The sequence below is a fragment of the Hirundo rustica genome, chromosome 4 (genome assembly GCF_015227805.2).
Source record: "Hirundo rustica isolate bHirRus1 chromosome 4, bHirRus1.pri.v3, whole genome shotgun sequence".
Classification (NCBI taxonomy): domain Eukaryota; kingdom Metazoa; phylum Chordata; class Aves; order Passeriformes; family Hirundinidae; genus Hirundo; species Hirundo rustica.
The window spans coordinates 53,100,929-53,122,311 of record NC_053453.1 but is presented as its reverse complement, the minus strand read 5'-3'; the positions used below and the strand labels follow the sequence as shown (position 1 = coordinate 53,122,311).

General features: G+C 47.1%; 1 protein-coding gene across 4 annotated transcripts; it reads right to left on the bottom strand.

Moving 5' to 3' along the window:
* Positions 1-324: 324 nt before the first annotated feature.
* On the bottom strand, positions 325-20,664 carry CBX7 (chromobox 7). 4 transcript variants are annotated; one of them, XR_005700429.2, is made up of 10 exons: positions 20,524-20,650; positions 19,134-19,177; positions 15,047-15,112; positions 14,456-14,522; positions 13,521-13,860; positions 10,773-11,486; positions 3,873-4,521; positions 3,168-3,312; positions 2,516-2,643; positions 341-510 (listed from the first exon to the last, which is right to left on the bottom strand). XR_005700429.2 is itself a non-coding variant. In XM_040061282.2 (6 exons), exons 1-6 carry the CDS (start codon positions 20,590-20,592, stop codon positions 11,338-11,340), a joined length of 735 nt encoding a protein of 244 aa, XP_039917216.1. In that variant the 5' UTR covers positions 20,593-20,650; the 3' UTR covers positions 4,600-11,337. The 4 variants fall into 4 exon arrangements, 1 of the variants encoding a protein (XP_039917216.1); XR_005700428.2 differs by having other exon boundaries at positions 325-510; positions 3,168-4,521; positions 20,524-20,664; XR_005700430.2 differs by having other exon boundaries at positions 336-510; positions 3,168-4,521; positions 10,773-11,483.
* Positions 20,665-21,383: the final 719 nt, after the last annotated feature.

Below are 21,383 nucleotides of genomic sequence, written 5' to 3'. Positions count from 1 at the left end.
TGGCCCCGCCCCCCTCGTGCCGCCGCCGGCTCGCGCACGCCCGCGCGCCCCCTCCCGCCGCGGCCGCGCGTGACCCGCCCCTCCCGTGGTGAAGGGCCCTTAAAGGGGCCTCGCCTCGGGCGGGGCGTGAGGGGCCCGCATCCCCAGGCCCGTGGGACGGTCGCGCAGCGGGGAGAAGAGCGAAGGGAAGCGAATTCCGCCCAGGCAGATCCCCGGCATTGCGGCGGAATTGCCCCTTCCCGCCCGAATGGGGCCTTTTTATTACTAAAAACAATGGCGGCAGCTTCTTCTTCTCCCGCTGTAGATGCACCGTCACCCCTTTCGTCAGCGGGGAAGCAGGCAGCCTTGAAGCCCATACCAGGCAAAAACTATTAATAAAGTCACTTAAATATTTTCTTTCCTTTTTCTGCCTTTTATTCCATTTAGCTGGTGTCTGTGCCAGTATAAGGTACAATTTTTGAGCCAATGTAAGGTACTGCGAGGTAATTGGGCCAATCATGCCACGTAAATCTGTAAGGAAACCAGAAAAATGTTAAGTCACTTAGAGGAATTCCCTGCCCTGACTATTATTGCAAACCCCTAATTTGCAGCATACTTTACACTCTCTTGCAGGTGCTAAAAAGACAAAAATCTCGGTCAAAAATCATTCTCTGCGATTGAAAATGGAAGCTCACGGCCCTGCAGCTGTTTTTGTGCGGAACGCAGGGTCCTCCCTTACCTGGAGGACCTTATCTGGCCTCTTCTGCTTTCTCACCTGGTTTTGGGGTGCGGAGGCTGTGCATTTCAGATTCCCTCTGGAAAAAGTGGCAAGTGTGATGAGGGCCATAGGCAATGGTTGTCCTGCATTTGCTGCTCTTTCTAAACCCACCATGACCAGCAAGGTGCCTGCAGAGCACTGGAATCTCTCTGCTACCTGCTCCTCAGCTGGGCTGGCAGGGACCCCTCACAGCCCCTGGGACCCTTATTAACCCTGTCTCCATTTGCACATTCCCTTCCCACCTCTTGCTCAGGGGTTTCACCCAGAAGGAGAGAATTCTGGAAACAGTTATATTATGGCTGTAATATCAATACTATCAGAGATGGATTTCCCAAAGTCAAGGCAGGCAGGCAGGACAATGAATGTTTTCCTCACTGCCTGTGATTCAGGCAAGACCTGTCAGAGTGTTTTGTTCTTTTTCACCTTAGCTGAAATATTGCAGCCAACACAAGCTCTCTGCCCAGAGGAAAAGTGACTCAGGAGAGGATGCGCTCCTCACTGCCATGTCCCCATTTAAAGAGAGGTTAATGGTAAGCTGAATGCTGATGGGGACAATCACACAGACCTTGCGGTTCAGGACATGTGAACAATTCAGAGAATGACTTGTTTCTGAGTCAGGGACTGAACCACAGAGTGCTTCATCACTGATAATTCTGCATTTAGGTCATACCTCTCAATTTGAGAATAGGCTCTAAGAGGCCATTTCTCAGGTGTTTGGCATCACAGGCCAGGCAAGAACAAAAGCCCAAGACTCTCACCTAGACTGAGTTAGGTCCTTCTGGACTGCTTCTTTTCTCTAGACACCACCTTTTTAAATCTCGGTTCTTCCCATGCTTGAAGGTGACTTCAAAAGAACAAGTTGATCACACCCATTGCATTTTGCTTTTCACTTCTTTAACTTTGCACATTAAGTGTTCATTAACACCATCCACATTTAAATTAGTGTTTATTACTGTTCACTTTGTTTAAACAACTGTTTTACATTTGTAGCTGAGTGTCAAATAACTGAGCTTTCAACCAGCAACATCATCCACCCTCAAAAGCACGCGCCCTTAAATCCGAAGGGGGAAAGGTCTTTACGTGGCTACACAAACACATGTGCAGCAACCAAGACTGGTGGCCTTGTCCCAAAACAGATGTGTGGATCACGAATAGCACACCCCACCTCAGGACAGGAGCAAAAGGCACCGTGATCCATGGACTAGAAGGGGCAACAGCTTTTCAGAGAGCTCCATGTGCTCTTTCTAGTTATTTTCTCCTTCCATCCGTCAGCAGAACCTTCTTTCCAGTCACAGCCACTGCTGAAATCACTGTGAGCTGCCGATGCACAGGTGTGGCCTAACACTTTCATCTAACTTTTTCTCTCACAAAGCAAAATAGTAGCAGAATATCCAGCTGTTCAGGGCATTGTTGGGCATTTCCTTTGTTTCATTCACATTTCTAGTAAAAAACTTAAAAAAACCCAACCCATCTGGGAAGACAGCCCTCCCTAAACAGCTATTGTTCACTACAGACACTGAAATAAAATACTTTTCTTGCAACTCGCTGACAGCAAAACCCCGGTGCCATAGGATACACTGGATCACTTTTTACTAGCACCAGGAAGTCAGTACCTGGAAGCAATATGCTTTGGGAAAGCAACAAAATCTTTCACATCAAGACCCATGGCCAGCAGTGTAGAGACGCAGGGGGACAGCAGCACGTGCAAGAACATTTTTATGTGTTTTTCAAATGACACTTGATAATGGGGAAACTCACCTGCTCAAAGTCAGTAGCTGCCTCCAAGCTCATTTTTTGTGGATCTGGTGGGAATAGCTGCACTTATCTCCAGAACAGCTCCAAGGGTTCATCAACTGACTCTGCTGCTCTTCACTTCAGTGAGCTCACTGTTAGGAGCAGCAGATTTTGGAAAGCAAATGGTCAGTCCCTCACCTATACTAGGAACAGCTGCACATAGCCCAGCCCCTCAAGCCAGTGCCATATACGTTTCCAAGCAAACCCTTGGCAGTGTGGCCATTCAGGTGAATGTGTGCTGGGGGTTCCCTGCTGCAGCTCTGAAGCACACACAAGCAAAGGCAGGTCCCCTGCGCACCAGGTATGGGTGGCTCAGCCTGGCCCAAGCAGTGGCCAGAACTACCAACCCTCCAGCCCACTAACTTTTTGATGCAGCAGAGAGAGGAGGCCTGTGGGGTTTGTGCTGTGCCTACAGCAGTGGGATGCTATGATGACCCTGGGGCCTCCCTAGGATTTCCCAAAGCAGGCCCAGCTGCCCAGGCTGCCACTGGTTCAGGATGATTACACAAGTCCCCCAGATTTCTTGTATTCTTGTTTCAAAAGCAGTCGCTTGGCAAGCAAAACGCTGTGAAGAGCAGGGAAGTTGTGTGGCACTGAGCAAACAGGAAGTGATTACCATTGCAGGGGTCACACAGGCTCCATTGCGCTCTGTGCTTCTTGGAGAACACTGAACTGCTCAACTCTTGTGGTTTCCCTTTTTGTTGAGTGCCCTCGTTCCCAGGCATCCAATGGGGAGAGCTATGCAAGGAAAGTCAGCTGCGCTGCATGGATCAGAGGGGCAGCATAGCAACAGATTATTAAAACAAAGAAGGACTGCCCAGATTAACCTTTAATCCAGCCAACACATGCATGCAGAAGGACAAACTGTTTCTAGTACCAGCCAGCCTCTGCAGCATTGGCACAGGTAGGAAGATACAATCTCCAGAGCAGGCTTTCCTGTAACTCTGCACTGCAGTTTCTTACTTCACCTGACTGGCTAGCTGCTGCCAGAAAGCAAGTGGCTGGCTGGAGTCCTGCTCTGATGCCATCACTCAATTCCAGCTTCCCTGGCTCAAGGCAAGCATGCTGACGGCACTTTGGTAACACAGGCAAGACCTAACCATGCTGCCTTGAGCCATGACTGACTCAGGAAATGCACCCCATCCCCCTCTGCTTCTGCCCCACGTGCTTTTGTAATTGATGCCATAGCTGCATTCAGGTGCAGGGCTCACCCCCACATTACATCTACTAGAGGTATCTCAGACAGCCCCATTCTCTTGCCCAGGTACCTTGATAAACACCATGATAAACCCCCCTCCACAGGGGATGGAGTGGGACACACCTTGTAGGAGCAAGCCAGGCACCCAAGTGGACTAAGTAACATTTGGGATTTCCTCCATGGAGTATCAGCAGTTCCAGGACTCGGGCTCCTTGGCTAAGCCCTAGGATGAACCAGGGGCCAAACTGTACCGAGGAGCTGCTACGATCCTGAAGAGGTTCCTGGATGCCTTGCTGGCCAAACCATTGGAGGCTTTGGCTTGGAGGAGAGCTGCTGTCCAGCTGGCGAGCACTGCAGGGCATGCCTGGCAGACCAGGCCTCACCTCAGTCTTTCTCATTCCAATGAGATGCAGGATAAGGGGCATACCAGCACTCTCCTGGTGCTGGCAGAGCTGTCCTGGCACTGCAGCCTTGTGCAAGGATGTAGAGAACTCCCTAAACCCAGAGCAACAGCCACCCTGCCATCGGCATTCTCCTCTTCAAATTATAATCCACCAAAGACCAGTCATCCCAAGTCACCCCTGGACAGCTCCAACTTACCCAGTGGGTTAAAAATTAACAAAAACTCCACCTCCTCCAATCAAAGTTATGAGTAATGTCAGAAAGAGCCTTTTGCAGGCTCCATTCTTCACCGATCCTTCTTTACTGATCTTCCTCATGTACGCATGCATATTTTCCATTCTTTTTCCAGCTGCACTGCATGTTAATACACCTACAGATGTGACAGTTGGAAAATAATTCAGCTGTAGAATTAAAGCAAGGAGGGGTAAATGACCACACAAACATACCATGAGGTAAATGTCAGTTCTCATATTTAATATTTTAATAATTTTGTTTGCAACATTTACCACATAAATCATCTAAATAAATAGATGCTGTACAGTCTCTTATCCATATCAGTACAAAAATAAAACCACACTTTGTGTCAAATTATACTTGAGCCTGCCCTCCCTTTGCTATTACAATCTCCTTTTATAGCACATACTTGCGCAGAAAAGGCATTATACTCTGATTGGTTTGTTTGGAATTGGTTTGCTCCCTATTTCCCCCCCTCCCCAAATACATTCAGTTAGTCTGTACAAAAGCTAGAAGCTCATTCTGTGCAAAAGGAAGCTTTCTGTGTGCAAAGACTCCAACACTCTAGCGTGCTGATGGGAACAACAGCAACAACTGAAGAGACAGGAACAAAAATAGCCAGGGACCATCCCCTCTAACTGACCCCATTGTCCCCCATCTTCCTCCTGCAACAGAAAGGGAGCACACCAAATTAGATGAGTAGGTGTGCAAAAGCGTTCTAACAATGTGCGTACGCTGAGGGAAAAGGTTGGTGCTGAAAACCCAATGAGAGAACTGGGGTGTTGACCCCCATGGTGTAGAGCTGACTAGGTGAGAGAAAAGGGTTCTCTGCCTTTAGCCTGCTCAAAAGGTTGTTGAGATACACAGAACAAAACCTTAATCTAAATCATTTTAGTTCTTTTGTTGGTGTTCTGTTGGAGTTGAGGCGAGGAAACGGCCTCTGGAAAAATCCAGCAGCTACTGAAGACAGCTCCTGGTTCACCCTCCGTTCTTCTCCCCACTCCCTGCAGAAGGACAGACATCTCCTCGTTCCTCAATTAAGCTAATAAGGTGCAATTTTTCAGACAGGAAACTATAAAGATGTCTCTGGAGCTGGAAGAAACAGTCATAGTTCCAGACTAGGATTACTCAAACTGAAACTCAACTTCATTTTTCCCTTTCCTCAATCAAAGGAGGTGGGGAGGGAGGAAGCCAACCTGTGCCCCAAAGACAAGCAAGGGATTTAGCAGGTCTCCTCTTCTCCCTCAGGGAACCCTCTGCTCCCAGCATGGTGAAGTACACTTTCCCCCATGGGAGGGAGGCAAAGGGCTGGGTGGCAGCTCTGGAAAAATGATAAGGAGCAGCCAGCGGCCTGAAACAGATACATCTTTTGCTTTTCAAATGCCACTTATAGGTAAACGATAAGGAGTACTTGGCACTCCTAGTCCTTTGCATTTCCAAAGTGCTTCAGAACATACTTCCGACTTAAAAGCAAAAGAAAGCTGCTTAACATTTTGACAGATTTGCAAAAAGCTTCTTTGTGCTGACACTACATTTTCTGGTTAAAAACCAACAACAACAACAACAATAATAATAACAATAATAATAATTTTTTAAAAGGTTTTCCACCTCCTCCTCCTCCAAAATTCCCCTCCCAGCCAAAACTCTGCTACCTCAGTAATGAGATAAACTATGATGAAGCTTCAGAATAGCCTTAGGAATTCTACTCCATCCCAACTCTGTAGCAATCCACAGCAGCCCCAAATGCTCCTATGGAGCCCTGCACCTCTACCTCTCCCAGTTAATTAGGGATCATCTCCTGCCCCCTCCTTGCACTTCAAGACGTTAAGGGGGAAAGAGAAAAAGAGGACATCTCTACAGCAAGTGCTAGTTACAGGAAAGGATTTGAAGGGTCTGAATTCCATTTTAAGTGATTGCTTCTCTCTCCTAATTGCCCTGAGGCTGTTTTATAAGCCTTCCGATCCTGACCTCCTTCCTGTGTGGAATCCAGGTGGTTTGACACCCAGAAGATCACACTTTCTCTGTGAGGACAGTAAGTTCAGGCACAGGACAATGTGGTCTTGTTAACCACAAGCTATTATCTCAAAACAAGTTTATCATGCCCTTGGGGAAAACCCTTACAACAGGCATGGCAAAAGCAGTGTGTTTCAATGCTATACATTTTAATGTAGAAATTACTCTATGCAAGTTGTCAACCTACACATCTTCACTGAATTCCCAAATGGCAGAAGACTGATACATAAATGTAGCACTCACCTCTGTGCAGGCCCATTCAGGGCTCCACTCACAGATGCAAGGGATCAGTTTCACAAAAACTTCTTTCTTTATAATACACCTCTCTCAACTGCCAGATCACCCAAAGGCCCCTCCTCAACAACCTAGTGAGAGCAGCTCTGAGGCAACTCTGTCCTTCCCTTCCCTGACCAGCATTTGTCCCAGAAAGGCCCACCACCCTCTTCCTCCTAAAGCTGCAGACAGGCCAGGGAGGAACAGAAGATGGGTAGATACCAATTTGTTTTTAAAAAGGAGGTTTTTGTACTTTCCCTACTTCTGAAAACAAAAGCTCAGAGCTTTAGAGGAGAGGAAGAGGTGGAAAGGTGGTGGTAAACTTCGTTTAATACATAGATGTGGCTGGCAGCCCCCACTGTCTTCCGCACCCTGGCCTCTGTTGTGGCTACCACAGAGGGACTTGCCTGAGCAGCTCTGCCTATTTTTTGACCTGTATGAGCCTCCCTTCTCTATTCCAGTGAAACCATCAAGCAGCACTAGCTGGCATACAGCATGAAATGGTACTGGGACCAAGGGCCCCCTGTGAGGTGAACAAACAATTTTATACATCCAGTCACAAAACACCAGAAGAACAATTCTGGACAGTTTCACAACACTAATAACAAAAAAAGCCATTCATTTCTCAATAAGCTTCTCTATGTCTGAGCTCTGACATAAACAAGAGTCAATTCACTAACAAATTTGGGCTTATTTTGGCAAATGGAACTGCTTTTGGTGTTCTCACAATAATATCCTGGTCTTGCTTGGGAAAAAAAAAAAAAAAAAAAAAAAAAAAAGGAAAAAAAAAAAATCACCTTAGTCTGACTTGACTTCACGACTTCACAAGCAGAATGGCCCCCAAGCAAAGGCAAGACAATAAGGAGCATGCAGGAGGCTACTTAATGCCACTATTTACGTGTTAAAACTTGCTATTCCAAGGTATCATTTGCATATCAGAGCAATAACATCTAGTGTATTACCATCCAGGAACAGAGGCAGTCCTTTCCATATAGATTTTTTTTTTAAATACAATGTTAAAAAAAAGGCTTTCCAGTCTCATGAACTCCCTCAGGTCTATCACATATATAGTGAGTTTACTGCAAGATCTGTAAAATAAACACTTCTGTCCCCCAACACTGCTGGTATATTTTCACATGGAAACAGTTCTAAGAATGACTATTAGAGCAATTCTCTGAGAAGGTTGTTTCTTGTGTAGTTCAGTAATTTCCACTGGCTGAAGTTTATTTTTCTTGTTTACAGCCATGGAACCAAACAAGGTATGGGAGAGTTAGCCCATTTCTATTCTCGACTTGTGCTTCAAATAGAATTATTAAACTCAGCTTCAGCTGGATGCTATTCTGGCTCTTCTAATCAAGCAGAATGCTTAACAAAGATCCAAACACAACATCTGATTTTCATGATATGTCAGCACAGGAGGTCCCACTTCAATTGCCAGGTTTTGGGTTGAACTGCCAGATGGACAATATTGGGGAGAAGAGAAAAACCCAGACAATGTGTCTTTCCATCACTAGTGAAATGCTCTCTACACCTGCAGGGGTGGAATAAAGCTAATTTTAAAGTCCCTGAAGACCAGCTCTACCAAGGAAGTTTACAGTGATATGTCAACAGACAATGTGGAACAGAGCCACATTTTAAAAAGATCAGGAGAAAAATCTTCTTGAAAAATTCTTTGAGATAAACAAGAATTCATGAGTGTAAAAAAAAAAAAAGGCCACAACAACAAAGTAACTGCTTAGCTTAGTTTCCTACCACAAACTCCTCTTCACACCTTCCCCTCCAAACCCACACACATGCAGCTTGTTGTGTCTTAACCCCATTATGGGTAGCTTCTCATTGACACAAAGCAGCATGATAGCCAGGTACTTTGTTCCACACTTCGTACAGCAGATGATTAGTCACCAGTCAGCAGAACACTAGATTGCCTGATCCAAAAAAAAAAAAAATAGATTAAGATATGAAGCTGTGGGTGGATCCTCTTTGAAAGACCACCACAAGTCATTGAAAACTCCACTGCAAGAGAAAGAAAATATGTTTAAAGAAAAATGCCAAAATAAAGTGTTGAGAAGTGTCAGCTGGAGAGTGGAGAGAAAATCAGAGGATGGAAATTTAGTTTATTAGTACAAGCTTTTTCCTGCTGCAGGATTGATATTGCTTCCAATGTCAGCCAAAGCCAGGAACTTAGTAAAGAGGAAGCTGTTTTTGGTGCATTTGTGCACTGAGATGAAGACATGTCAAAGGCAGCAGTTGCTGCATTAGAATAAAGAAACCAGATCCTATAAATGCCATGAAGACTTAGCAGGATGAGCTGCAGTTCAAGACTTCTTTTAAAATAAGCTAAAACGCTATGCTTCTGCAACCATCACTACCTGACCTGCTCCAACCCACAAGAGTGGACTGAATCACGTGGTGTGTCCACTGGTCACAACAGAAGAAAGATGCAGGTATTCAGCATACTTGGCGGGTGTCAGGAAGAGGGGGTGTGTGGGTGATAGTAACAACATTGACCCCACATCCTGCAAAAAACGGTGCAACTCCAGACACAGAAGCCTCGCTCTGGACACTCACATTCAACAAACATCCTACGCCTGCATGCTTACCTCATCAGCTTGCTCTTGCTAGCTTCTGCAAGCTTCTTTCCCACTCACTCTTGCTCCCACCACATAATTCTCCCCCAGCTTCCACTTCTCACCCTCTCAGATTTCTCTATAATCAAACTCCCATCTTACTTCTTTGAGAAACAAAAGGTCAATCCAGAAATTCAAGATCTTCCCAGTGATCCTGAAACTGCTCTGATGGCAAGAAAGACAGACCTGCTCCAATAGCTCTGAGATGGAAGGGGAAATACTAAATCTACACTGAGCTGCCATATCCTAAATGAGGTAAAAACTGCTTCTAGTAAAAACCCACAGTGGCAGTTTAAGCACTTTATAATAAGTAGATGTTTGGAGGACCAGAAATCCTAGAGCTCCCAAATTCTGCAGGCCAGGAGCCAAGCCCCTCAAACAAACAGACTGAGGATTTCCACAGGTCTTTTTATCTCAGCGCTAAGAAGGCTCCTATTTTCATTTTGAATAAATACAACAGACAAGAGATGCTTCAGGTGGGGTGGGGTAAGGAAACATAGTATTTGAGGACAGTAACCATGACAGTAGCCAATGTTACCCTGCAGCACTCTGTCCTGCAGTTCCCACTTTAGACTACCTTACTTTTCTCGCTTTTCATTGGAAAAGGTGTATATTTAAAAAATTAAGTTATTTAAATAAGGTTTGCTTTTAAAATGGAAGAGAACCTGCATGTGCAAGAACAGATGCTATGCTAAACTACCAACTCAAAATACAGCAATTCTTCAAAAACCTCAAAATGTCACAGGCAGTCCAGCACAAGGCATTTTGAAGTGCAAGATCAGGCAGGTCTATTGAAATGCAGACCACTTCCCTTGGCAAAGATTTTTAAGCCTTCCAAGGGGAGATTCCTATCAGTAAAGTAGTACAGGACCACAGGTACTGTGAGGATACTGGAGTCATGGAAGAGTATCACTCAGGCCATGCAAGAATTAGGAATTTTTCCCCTCCTCAAATCTAATACATGCCTTCCCCACATGTTGTTTATTTTGGATCTCTCTATGTGATCCAAGAACAGAATTTGCTGCTAATCAAGGTCCACTTCTAGTTCATTTCTATCCAATTCCCATGTCCTGGGCCTGTGCCAGTATCTTGGATATCTCTGCAGTGCCAGGCAATGCTTCAGTTGTCCTATTAGTCTCTCCTCCCAAGGGAGAGGAATCAGTTTTCAACGAACTTATTACCACAGATTCAGGACAGGATTTGTTATTAATATTGAATTTGGCAAAGGGTAAGAAGACCCCACTTTCCATGATGCATTCCTCATGCAGCAGAGCCAAGCCTGGAAATCCTGTCTAGCATATACAGAATGGTATGTCTCAACTATGCTGGCTTTCTGAGCTTTTAATGAGGGCAAATTGAATTTATGTTGCCAGTTTGGATTTCAGAGATGCATTTCAGTCTTTCTGCAAGATCAACAATCAAAGGGAGAACGCTCTGCAGTGTATACGGACCTCTGCTGCAAAGACTGACTTACCACAGAGAGGCAAATACGCTTCTGAAATCCTGACAGCAGGCCACAGGGAAAACAGCACTGGAGAGTAAGTCTTAACAGGCTGGAGTTATCTACGCAGGTAGGATCCATCGCCTCTCACTGCTGCAGGAAGAGAGGGAGGAGGAAGGTGGGAAGAGCAATGTACAAAGATGTATCTTTATCCAAAGGATATCAATTGCAGAACAAGGAGGAAGGCCAGAGATCCAGCTCTCTTTCCACCTCCATATGCCCTCTCCCCACAAATGCAGCTGCCGCCACTTAACAGGATAAAAGGTGAATTGTTCAGCTTGCTGCTTCCATATCAAGGAAGGGAGTCTTTGCCAGGGAAAGGGCTGTCAGTTTTTCCACTGGACAAAGCAATGACAAACACACACCCCCTACGCTGCCCTTTTTTGCGTATCTGAAAGGGGAAAAAGGAGGGGAGAAAAAGGTCTCTGTAAACATTTTAAGAGGAGACATTTTGGATTTTTTTTTTCTCTTAAGGAATAATGTAACCCTTCCCTAGCCACACCCTAAAAGCACTGGTTTTGGGGAGCACTGCAGAGATTCAGGACTGTGCACTCCGGTCTCGAAAGAAGCCCTCAGCCACTTGTGCTTCTCTGAAAGTGACGGTAATGGAATTTGCTGTGATGTCTGTCACTGTCACTTCACTGGGGGGCACAGTGGGGATCCAAGGGAGACCGGCATCCACATCTGCTGCGGAAAGAAAGAGACAATAAGGGCATGTTAGTGAAATGGAGAAGGTGAGGGAGGAGAAAGGAGAAAGGGGAGAGGGAAAGGAAGGATGGAAAAAGGGTCTCCTTTCTGACAAACCGTAGGTGCATTCAGCCTGTACAGAGCAAGAAAGAACATGTGCAAGCCCTACCCTCAGAAGCTAAGGGAAAATGGAGGATCAGGTGTCCAGATACACAGTGGTATCAGAGCAGCCTATGCAGAGGTAAAAAGACCCTGTAAAACTAGTGCGTTCATCTAGTCATCCACAATTCCCCCATACCCCTTATCCCATCTCAGGCCCTAATATGGTTTTGTGTCAGCAAAGCATATTCACCCTGGTTTGAGCTCACTGTCTTCTGAATGCCCTACCCTGCTGAAAACGTAAATATTAAAATCTCTTACACACACTCTTCTGATACTCCTAGGGGAGTCAAAGTGAGCAAAAACTGAGGCTCAGCCTTGTACTGTACCTGCAACGCAGCCTGGGTGTGATGCTCTCAAAAATCCCTCAGTAGTGCTCCATGGAGAAACTGCTCTTCCTTCCTCATATGCCTCCTTGGCAGCTCCATACAGGAAACCCAAGCAACCCTGTACTTTCTCACTGTAAGAATAATTATCAGGCCCCCTGCCACCCAAAGGCTCACTTCCCCACACCCCCCAGAGACTGCCATGTAAAGAGAGAGGAAGGAAAACACACCCTCTCCCTGTCACTCTTACCTGTCCACTATATACTTTGCTGTCCACTACATACCTAGGCAAAGAATGAGACCCCCTTAAGAGTGTATTTCCTGCTTTCTGTCTCAAACACCTGGGGTCTCTACTTTCCCCCCAGAAAGAGTCCAACTGCCCCTAACAGTAATTGGGATTCCACACAGGCCACGTGTCAAGGGGAGAACAAAAACAGTTTTACAATTCTGTAGTGTCACTTACTCTTCTGATCCCCAAGTGCTTTAGTGCCACATACTTCTGGGGAGAATAGCCCCATACATTTTCTCACTGCCAGGATGTAACACTGGGCTCCTCTGTGCTACTCCGATTGCGGCCTCCCTAGATTCTGAGCACCATTCCAGTCTTTCTCAGAAAGGAGGGAATAGCGCTGATTCCCAGAACACAGCCCTCTCCCCAAGATCCTGCCTAATCCAGCCTGGCTAACAGACTCTCCTAGCAAGGAGTAGCTACTACAAGCAGCACAAGCCCTGGTTTTCCACTCCTCAGGAAGGCTACGCCTTCAGAAGCTCTAATAACGCGGGGATAGAGTTTCCCTGGTAACTGAGAGCAATGCTCACATCCCACAGCCCTCCTGCACAAGATGCTGGTATCCTTCCCCAAAATGCCAAATGTGCTTGGACATCCCCCATGCCTACATTCATGCTGCCTACTCAGTGGGATCAGGCAGGAGTTACCATCCTCACTTCATCTCTCTCTCCCCTTCTCACATAGCTATATAGAGCAAGAGGCTTTAGAGGGGTGTGGACAGGAAAAGGAATGAGGGGGCAGGGAGTACATTATGAGTTCCTAGCAGCATTCCTGTATGCTTCTTAAGGCAGCACTACGAGAGGATTGCCGCTATCCAAGCTTGTCCACTGCCAGCCAAAGTCCTTTGAACCAAGCAGCAGGCTGAGCACATGTGGATAATGTGGGCAGAAGCAGAGTTCATCTGTCATGCTCGTGTGTCACCTCTGCTGGGAGGAAATTTTAAGAAGGGAAAAACTTGCAGTATCTTCTGCATGTTTTCTAACATTCTGAGGGGCATCGGGGATGTAAGACTGCATAGAGCCAACAGGAAGAAAAAAACAGTTAGTCTGTGTTCTTCAAACCAGAAAGAAACCCTCGTTTGACAGTTTCTTTCTTGTTTGAAGAACACAGACTAATTGTTTATTAGCCAAATATGGGTCAGCAATGGCTGCTCTGAAGACCTGACCTAAGCCACAATCCCACGAGGATGTAACCAAGGTGGAAGGATGCAGAACATCCTTCACGTGCCCCAGAACTTCACCAAAGGGTGAGCGGCCTCACCTTCTTTGCTGGTGTGCTGCGTGGCCTCCCAGTCCTCAGGGCTCTGCCTGGCCTCTAGGCCCACTGCATCATTCAGGAAGAACTCATGCCTGCAGTTTCGGTTCTCCAGACTCGCCATGCGGGGGAACTTCTTCCTCGACAGTCGTAGGTATTTCTGGTTTTTGCGTTGCTTCCGGAGAGAGAATGGCAGGACTGCACCCCCAGTCTTCTCAGGGAACTCTGCCTGCCCTGTCTTGGCCCCTGGCAGGCTACTGTCTCCTCCTCCAAACCTCCGTGCAAGAGAGAAGCAGAGCTTCTCCTTTCCCTTGTGAGCACTCCTCAAGTCCATGCCATACAGCCGCTGCCAAGACACCAACGCAGCAAGGGTCAGAGCAGACATCTGATCATGCAGTGAGGGTTCCCCACTGGGGACCAGGAAAATATTCTTTGTTCATTCTTTGAACATCTAGATGAGCTACGATAAGGTGTGCTGCCTCTACAATACCACTTCTCTCCCCTCTTCAATTGCCTTCTAAGCTCTTCCTAATATCTGCTTACTAGGACTGGCTGCTTTGCTTGGCAACAGTAAAAGCATGCTGAAACTCCACTTACAACTGTGGGCTTTGATTTGATGGAAAGTCCAAGCTCAACATGAAACTAAAAGAACACACAAACCAGGTAACCTGCAACTACCCAAGCCCATACTTTGTAAAATCCTAGTTCAGAGAGAAAAAGCTGTTGTTTTTTTTTCTTTGCTTCTTAAAACACAAATTAGCTAGCTCTTCAGCTAACAGGTTAAAACTGTCTGCCTAAACACTAATTTCATGTTATTGTGTTAACTTGTTACCTCAAATTTTGTCCATGCAACAGCAAACAGACAGTTTCCACCTCACTGAGAGCAGGGGAGCAGCACAGCAGCTAAGGAGTTAGAAATACACAGAAGAGCAAGAGGCTACCTGCAGTAGGAGGCGCTTTGGTTTGGGGCCTCTTTTCCTGTACCCTGATGCACGGTCTCTCTCTTCCCTGTGAAAGAGGAATACAAATCAAACTGAATACTAAATACCACAACATAAAACCTGGTTGGGACTTCAACCTTTTGCAGCCTATCTCCCTCCATTTCCTTCAATAAAACCCAATAGTGACCAGTGTGAGCTTGGAAAACATCCCAGAATTACTTCCTTTAGGAGTGAAAACCTTGCCATAGGGGAATTTCTCTGACACAGCTAATCAAGGATGGGTTAGAGAAACTTCCCACCTCACATCACTCCAGTCCAGCTCTGGACCTGATTAAAACCTGAATCTGATTGTTCTCTGACTCAGTGCTGCCTGTTCTTGGCGCCATTTCCTGAACAGTGCCAATCAAAGCTGCTTTAATCCCATCTTCTCCATCTCAATCAACAGCAGGATACAAAAATCAAGCAGGATTCATTACTATATATCTCATCTTTGACTGAAGTAGGGACAACACGGGCACTTTATGCATATAATGAAATAAAGACACTATTTCTTTTCCTGTGTCCAGGGAGAGAAAGAACATGTGCCCTTACTTTTCTTCATAAGCCACTACCAGGCGAGGGTCCAAAATATGATCCTCTGGCTCCCATGTGCTGTATCTGAAGAAAAACATATGGAATAAAAAGTAAACAATATTTTAATGAAACATTCACTCTGCAGGCCTGCTACCAGTGTGCTGCGACCCTGGATACCGTCTTCACAAGGATCAGTGGGGCCTGCCACAACACTGTGAGAGCTCTGAGGAATTCCAGCCATTCCCTCCCCAGCTTCCCACAGACACCACCTCCCCTTCCCAAAACAGGCAGGGCCAAGCATCAAGCAGCTCTTTGTACAAAAACAGGGAAGACTTTCCTCCCCAGGGCCCCCCTCCACTCTGTGTGCAAAGCCTGTGCAGACACTCACAAACCATTTTAAAGTCCATGCCTAAACAGGTCTCATCTGCGGCACTCCCTCAAATCCCACAAACCCCACGGAACAATGAGGCACGGTCTGATACATCTTTCTGAAAAATAGGTCTCTCTTAATTTAGAGTGCTCAAAGAGTAAGTATGCTTTCTCACCTGCATTATTAATTACTTCTAATCACTGAAGCTGAAAGGATTCATTTAAGAGTTTAATTTTTTCCACTGATGCCGGTCAACCAAACCTTGGGAGCTGGGCCCTGGGGCAAGCTGATGGCCGCTTGCCAACGCTTCCTCCTCCTGCTCGGCTCCCCCTACAGGTTGTTCCTATCGAGCAGAGCTCATCGACACAAAGTACCCCAGCTGCACTGCAGGCAGGGCCACCAACACTGCTCCGAACAGGCTCGACGCTCCCAAAGTAGCCTGGGAACAGCGTTAGTCATTGCCCCAGCTCCCTCCTCAACAGCCAGACAGCTGTGAAAGGAATCAGGTGCTCAGGAAAGGACTGAGCACACCTAGCAGGCAACTCCACAACTGGCTTCCAAAAAGCACAGATGCACACAACACTAGGGAGAAACAGCCAAAATACTCCCACTGTGGAAGCTGAAAGGATCACAAAGTTGTCCTTGGGGCATGTTTACTTCTTAGGGGGTCACACTTGCCCAGAAAAGGTGGGTCTTGTGTCTCCACCATACACACTCTAAGGCAAGAAAGCAAATCTGAATCCTCAAATGCCTCAGAATCCTAAGTTTCCTGAAATGTGAGATCCAGGCCTGGAGGCAGAGCTCCTTTCCAGACCCTGGGGAGAAGGACCAGAGAGGAGTCAAATGCAGGTGCATAAGGGTGCATTTGTATCATTGCTTTTAAACAGCAAGAAAGCCTTTTAGGTTGTTTACATTTCTGGATGAAGCACAGACAGTATGTGAGAACACGAAATACATGAGGTGTACAGGGGAGGTGGTTTGGGAAAGCTTTTCCCTTTTATCTCTCCATGAGAGAGAAGAAAGATACTGTAACACAGGAATGTTACTGGAGGATAGATCTAGAAATGAAAATTCAATTCTTTCACAAAAGGGAGAAACAAAAATATGACATTCAGATATCCCAAGGTGTGCTGTACATCAGAGAGTTAAGAACAGACATGTCTTCATAACCAGCTGATCCCTCCCTCTCTCCCTCCCTCCTTTGCTCATGCCTCCTGCAGCAACCTGACTGTGAGCTGTCAAAGCCAAGATACTGTTTGAAAAGAGGAAGGTTTCCTCCCAGCTGCAGGGATTCTGGCACTCATCCTACAAATTTAAGAAAAATAACAAGGGGGGAAAAAAGTCATTTGATTGCTTTTCATAGGAAGAAAAGGGATTTGCTTAAAAAAACCCCGACCAACCAAACAAACAAAAAAAACCCCCACCCTGGTGGATATTTCCTTCTTCTTTGCAGCTCAGATTCTGGCTTTGCTGCAGCGGCAAAACACTGCATATAAAAAAAACACGGTTGAGTTTGCCACGCGCGCGCGCACACAGAGCTTTATATATGGGTACACAGCCTAGGCTGCAGCAAACTGCAGAGAGCAGGCACTCTGGAAAACACAGATCATATGATCTTCCTTCCCCCTCCTTCTACTCCTCCTCTTCCCCCTCCTTTTAACTCCACCACAAGTTGTAAACAAGCTTGTAGCTAGAGTCAAATTGTCACTCCTCCATTCCCTGACTCCAGCAGTGCAATCCATAAATCCGAGGAGTAGGGCATGAAAAAGAATTTTTTTAATAAGAAGAAGGGGAAACAAAGTGAAATATGAACTGCATGTGTAAGCAGTAAACTGCTGACCTATCCTTATTCCCTTCCATGATACTTCCAGTGGGAATGATGGGATAATAGGTACAGAGATTACAAAGAGCAATGCAACAAGGTTTGTAATTACGGAAGGGAATGATGTGGGATGAAGAAACAGACACAGAGATACAAATAGCTTGTGGTGCTGCATGCTGTCACCGGTATATGTATGCTTAGAAACAAGGAACAGAGACTTCTAGTGTGATGAAAGTGACTCCAATGCTCTGAGCATCTTGAATTTAAGTAATTCAAACCACTGAGGCAACAGTTAAAGTGGAGGCAGGCAAGAGGAAGGAAACAAAAAAATCATCAGTCTTCAGATTTGGTGTTTGGGGGAAGAAGGAAGATGCTTGGACATGCCATATATTAAAATAAGAGAACCCTGACATCACCTTGCACCCAGGGGAACTGTGCTTTAAATTCCCCAAAGTGTTCTGTCTCGCGCAGTCTTCCAAGATGCAGGACAAGAAAAGGCAGCAGTTAAGAATAAGGCCTGCTCTGTCCAAGAAACATTACGCTATGCCCCAGCCCACCTTCTCAGCAAGGGAGTTTACAAGAGAAGGACTTCAATGAGTTTGTTGAAAGGAGAATGGGATAAACATCAGTATTCTGGCCAAGAGATGAGGCCTTGCAGGCTCCAAATACATTTCCCAACCTCTGTCAGTGATGAAGTAAAACTTGGCTATTTGAGGCTAAAGCAGTCCAAGAAGTGACCACACTACATGGCAGAAGGTGCTCAACAAGTGCACAAGGTTACACTCTGATAGCAGAGCACTCAAGAATAAAGTCACACTCTCCCAACACCACCAGAGTGGGGAAGCTGCCTATCTTCACACATGGCCTATAATCACAAGGATTAGGCACGACAATTAGGCATTTCAGTTTCTTGGACACCAGGTAGAGCCTGACAGAACCATCCTGTCAGGCCCCGCTTTGCAGCTGTGAGGATGAAGCTGTAACAAGCAGCTCCCTTTGCTTAGCAACACACAGAGCAACTGCGTGTGTAACACTGCTGTACCCACGCACATTGTGTATGTACACACACAGGCACAAACAGAAAAGCAAAGACAGGGCCCCATATGGATTGGCCAGGAGGCTGTTCTACTAAACTGCTAGCTGACATAGTAATATTCTCCAGTTACCTAATCCTTTTAATCTCAAAGCATTTCACAGACTGCTTAAGCAGAGAAATCGCTCCTCTTCAGATGAAGCTGCCTTTTTAATGAGAAAAGTGTCTGTAAACTGTGCACACAATGCCAAAAAACCCCCAAACTTTTCTTGATTTTTGTAATGGAGCAACCAAAACATACGCAAAAAAGGCACTCAGAATAACAGGAGGTTTCAGACAAGGAAATGAACGGTAATTCTCAAGGGACAAAGTTCACCTGCATTTGGCTACAATCAATAAATCTGAAACATTGCCCCTTTCACCAACCTTTTGTTGGTGAATTGCAGAGGGGAAGCAGTAGGAGAGGAAGACAAGACCATTAACACATTTTCTATTTTAAAAGACTGCGGACAGCTCTGAACATAAAGTGGGCTCCTCTTGGTGCTGACTCAGAAAAGCAGGAGCCATTCCAAGTTCAGAAGAAGCTGGGTTCTTTGTTGAACTCGTAAGGCATTTAAAAACATTTGTATCTAGAAAGTATCTCCATGAAATATTCCAGCGGTAGCAAAAACCAGTCAGAATAGACTGCCACACAGTTTGTATTCCTTAGCTGCCAATTCAAAAAACAGTTTTGGGTTTGGTTTGCGGCTCTTTCATTTTGTTTATTGTTGTTGAAATGAGGGACAAGCCACTGCTCATTTATGAATGAAATGCTCAATTGCAGAGACACAGTGCAAGCTATTACAGAATATTAAAGAAAAAACAGACAAGCACAACTTACTTTGGGGGCCATCCTTTCCACTTCACCAGGTATTCTACTTTACCCTGAGGGTGGAAAAAGGCAGAAGAAAACAGGTGAACTATGGAAGCAAATACAGGCTACAGTATGAGATGCCACCAATCAACAGACTGAACTCTGCAACCAAAAAGCTTGTTTCCTGTCACTTTATTTTCAAAACATAGCCACTTCCCTATTCAACGTTACATTTTTCTCCAAGAATTTGGGACACAGTGGTATATAAGCATGCTTGTACTACCATCAGCGTGGAGCATAGCTTTGCAGAAGGCTTGCAGGCAGAACACTAAAAACCAACCAGAGAGCAAGACCGAACCATTGACACATTCATGGGCAAACCTACAAGAAGTCAGCACACATAAATGTAGGAAGGAGATGTATGCCAGAAGCAAATATGAGATGATTTTTTTTTTTTTAAAAGCAGAGAAGAAACACAGTATATCAGGATCTAGGAAGCATCTCTAGCATGTTCTCTTCCATTTGCTACAGGCTCTACTCAGACACTTTTCCATCCATCACAGGCACTCATCCTTTCAACCCAAGCAATCAGCAGCTCACAGCTGAAGTTCAGAGCTATCTTTTTTTTTTTTTTTTCCCCCCATTCTAAGTACAAGATTAAAATAATAATAATAATAATAATAATAATAAAGTAGCGATTGGAAACTGCATTCAAGGGCTCTGCAAGCAATGTGAACAACTATCGAAATATTTAATGTTATACTGTGGAGTTTGTTAAGCACTTCCCAAAGCATGGCAAAGGCCTTCACGCATGCAGGACGACCACACTCCAAGAGCCGCTGCTGCAGTCACAGACATCTTTCCAGGAGAGAAGAGCAAGGAAAACACTCGGCTTCGAGTGCTTTGAGGCAGAGAACCGGTTTCATTTTCCTCTTGGGGGGGGGGCTCATCAGCTTCCCAAAGTTGGAAAACACTGACGTATAAGGAACTTCCCACCGGAGGATCTCTACGCACTGCACGCTTACAGGTTAATCCTCGCAACACTCCGAGGGGACGGGAGAGCTTCCGCGGCTGGGGAAACTGAGTCACGGGAGCTTTCCCAAACCCTCTCCGAGTTTGGGCTCTCCCGTTCGGTGTCAGCAGCGCTCATCCCGCAGAGAGCCTGAACCCCAGCAACGACGGCCTCCCCTCCGCCCCGCACCGTCTCACGGGCACCACGTGTGTCGCCCGCCCGCCAGCCTCGGGCACAGCGCCGGTGCCCCGCCGCGGGCGTGAGGGCACGGGGACCGCGGGACGGCGACGGGGCTCGGGCGGCCGCGCGCGCCCACCACGCCTCCCCCCTCCCGGTGCGCGGCGGGAGCGGCGGGGGGCGTCCCCGCTTGCCCTCCCGGCCCCGCTCCGCTCCGCCGCTGCCCACCTTCCGCACGCGCTTCTTGCGGATGCTCTCCACGGCGAACACCTGCTCGCCGATGGCCGACAGCTCCATGCGGCGGGCGGGCCGGCGGCGGGCCGAGGCTGTGCCGGTGGCGGCCGTTCCCCGCCGCTCCCCCTCACACGCCCCCTCGCGCGCGGCCGCGCCCCCGCCGCCGCTTTAGAACCTGCGCAACGTTTTCCCCGGCGCGCGCGCGAGGGGGCGGGCGCGGGGAGCGAGGGGGCGAAGGAGGCGGGAGCGGCGCCTCAGGCGCTGCCCGCCCCGGCCGCGCCGCCTCCCTCCCGCCTCCCGCCGCCGAGCCGTGGCATCTACGGGCCTTGTCCGCGGGGACGGGGCCCCCGGCGGTGGCGCGCTGGCAGCGGCGGCTGGGGAAGCGGCGAGCGGCAGAGCGTGGAGGCGGGAGCGGCGCTGCGGCAGGAACGCGGCGAGACGCCTCTGGCCGGGCGGCCGCTGCGGGTGCCCCAGCGTCAGGTGCCTGCCGCGGCCTGCCTTCACGGGGAAGGAAGCCCGCGAGATTCGTCAAACGCTCGCGGTGGAAAGCAGCTACGAAAGTCTGAGGGCCCGCAAACGATCAGAAAGCTTTACTAGTAAATTACACACTTGGCATGGAAATCGGTATGTTAGTCCCTGACCTACTGTATAAGCACATGGCAGTGGTTTTTGGAAAAAGGGGTAAAATGAGAAGGAAGAGAGAAAAGATGTATTAAAGGGAGTGGGGGGGATGCGGGGCAGGGGAGGGAGGGAGAGAAAGAAAGAACTATAAAAATGAGAGAAAAGAGAGGAAAGGGGATCACCACTCCTGGTTTTAGTGTTAATCCATCTGATGGGATGTCAGTCCCTGTTTC

What these genes read in the sequence shown, in the direction of transcription:
- CBX7 (XM_040061282.2), bottom strand. Translation starts at nt 20,592, where the DNA reads ATGGAGCTGTCGGCCATCGGCGAGCAGGTGTTCGCCGTGGAGAGCATC. An exon ending in GTAGTGGCTTATGAAGAAAA is followed by an intron (nt 14,523 to 15,046) that starts GTAAGGGCACAT and finishes CCTCTTTCACAG; the next exon opens with GGAAGAGAGAGACCGTGCAT. An exon ending in GCAGCACACCAGCAAAGAAG is followed by an intron (nt 11,487 to 13,520) that starts GTGAGGCCGCTC and finishes TTCTTTCCGCAG; the next exon opens with CAGATGTGGATGCCGGTCTC.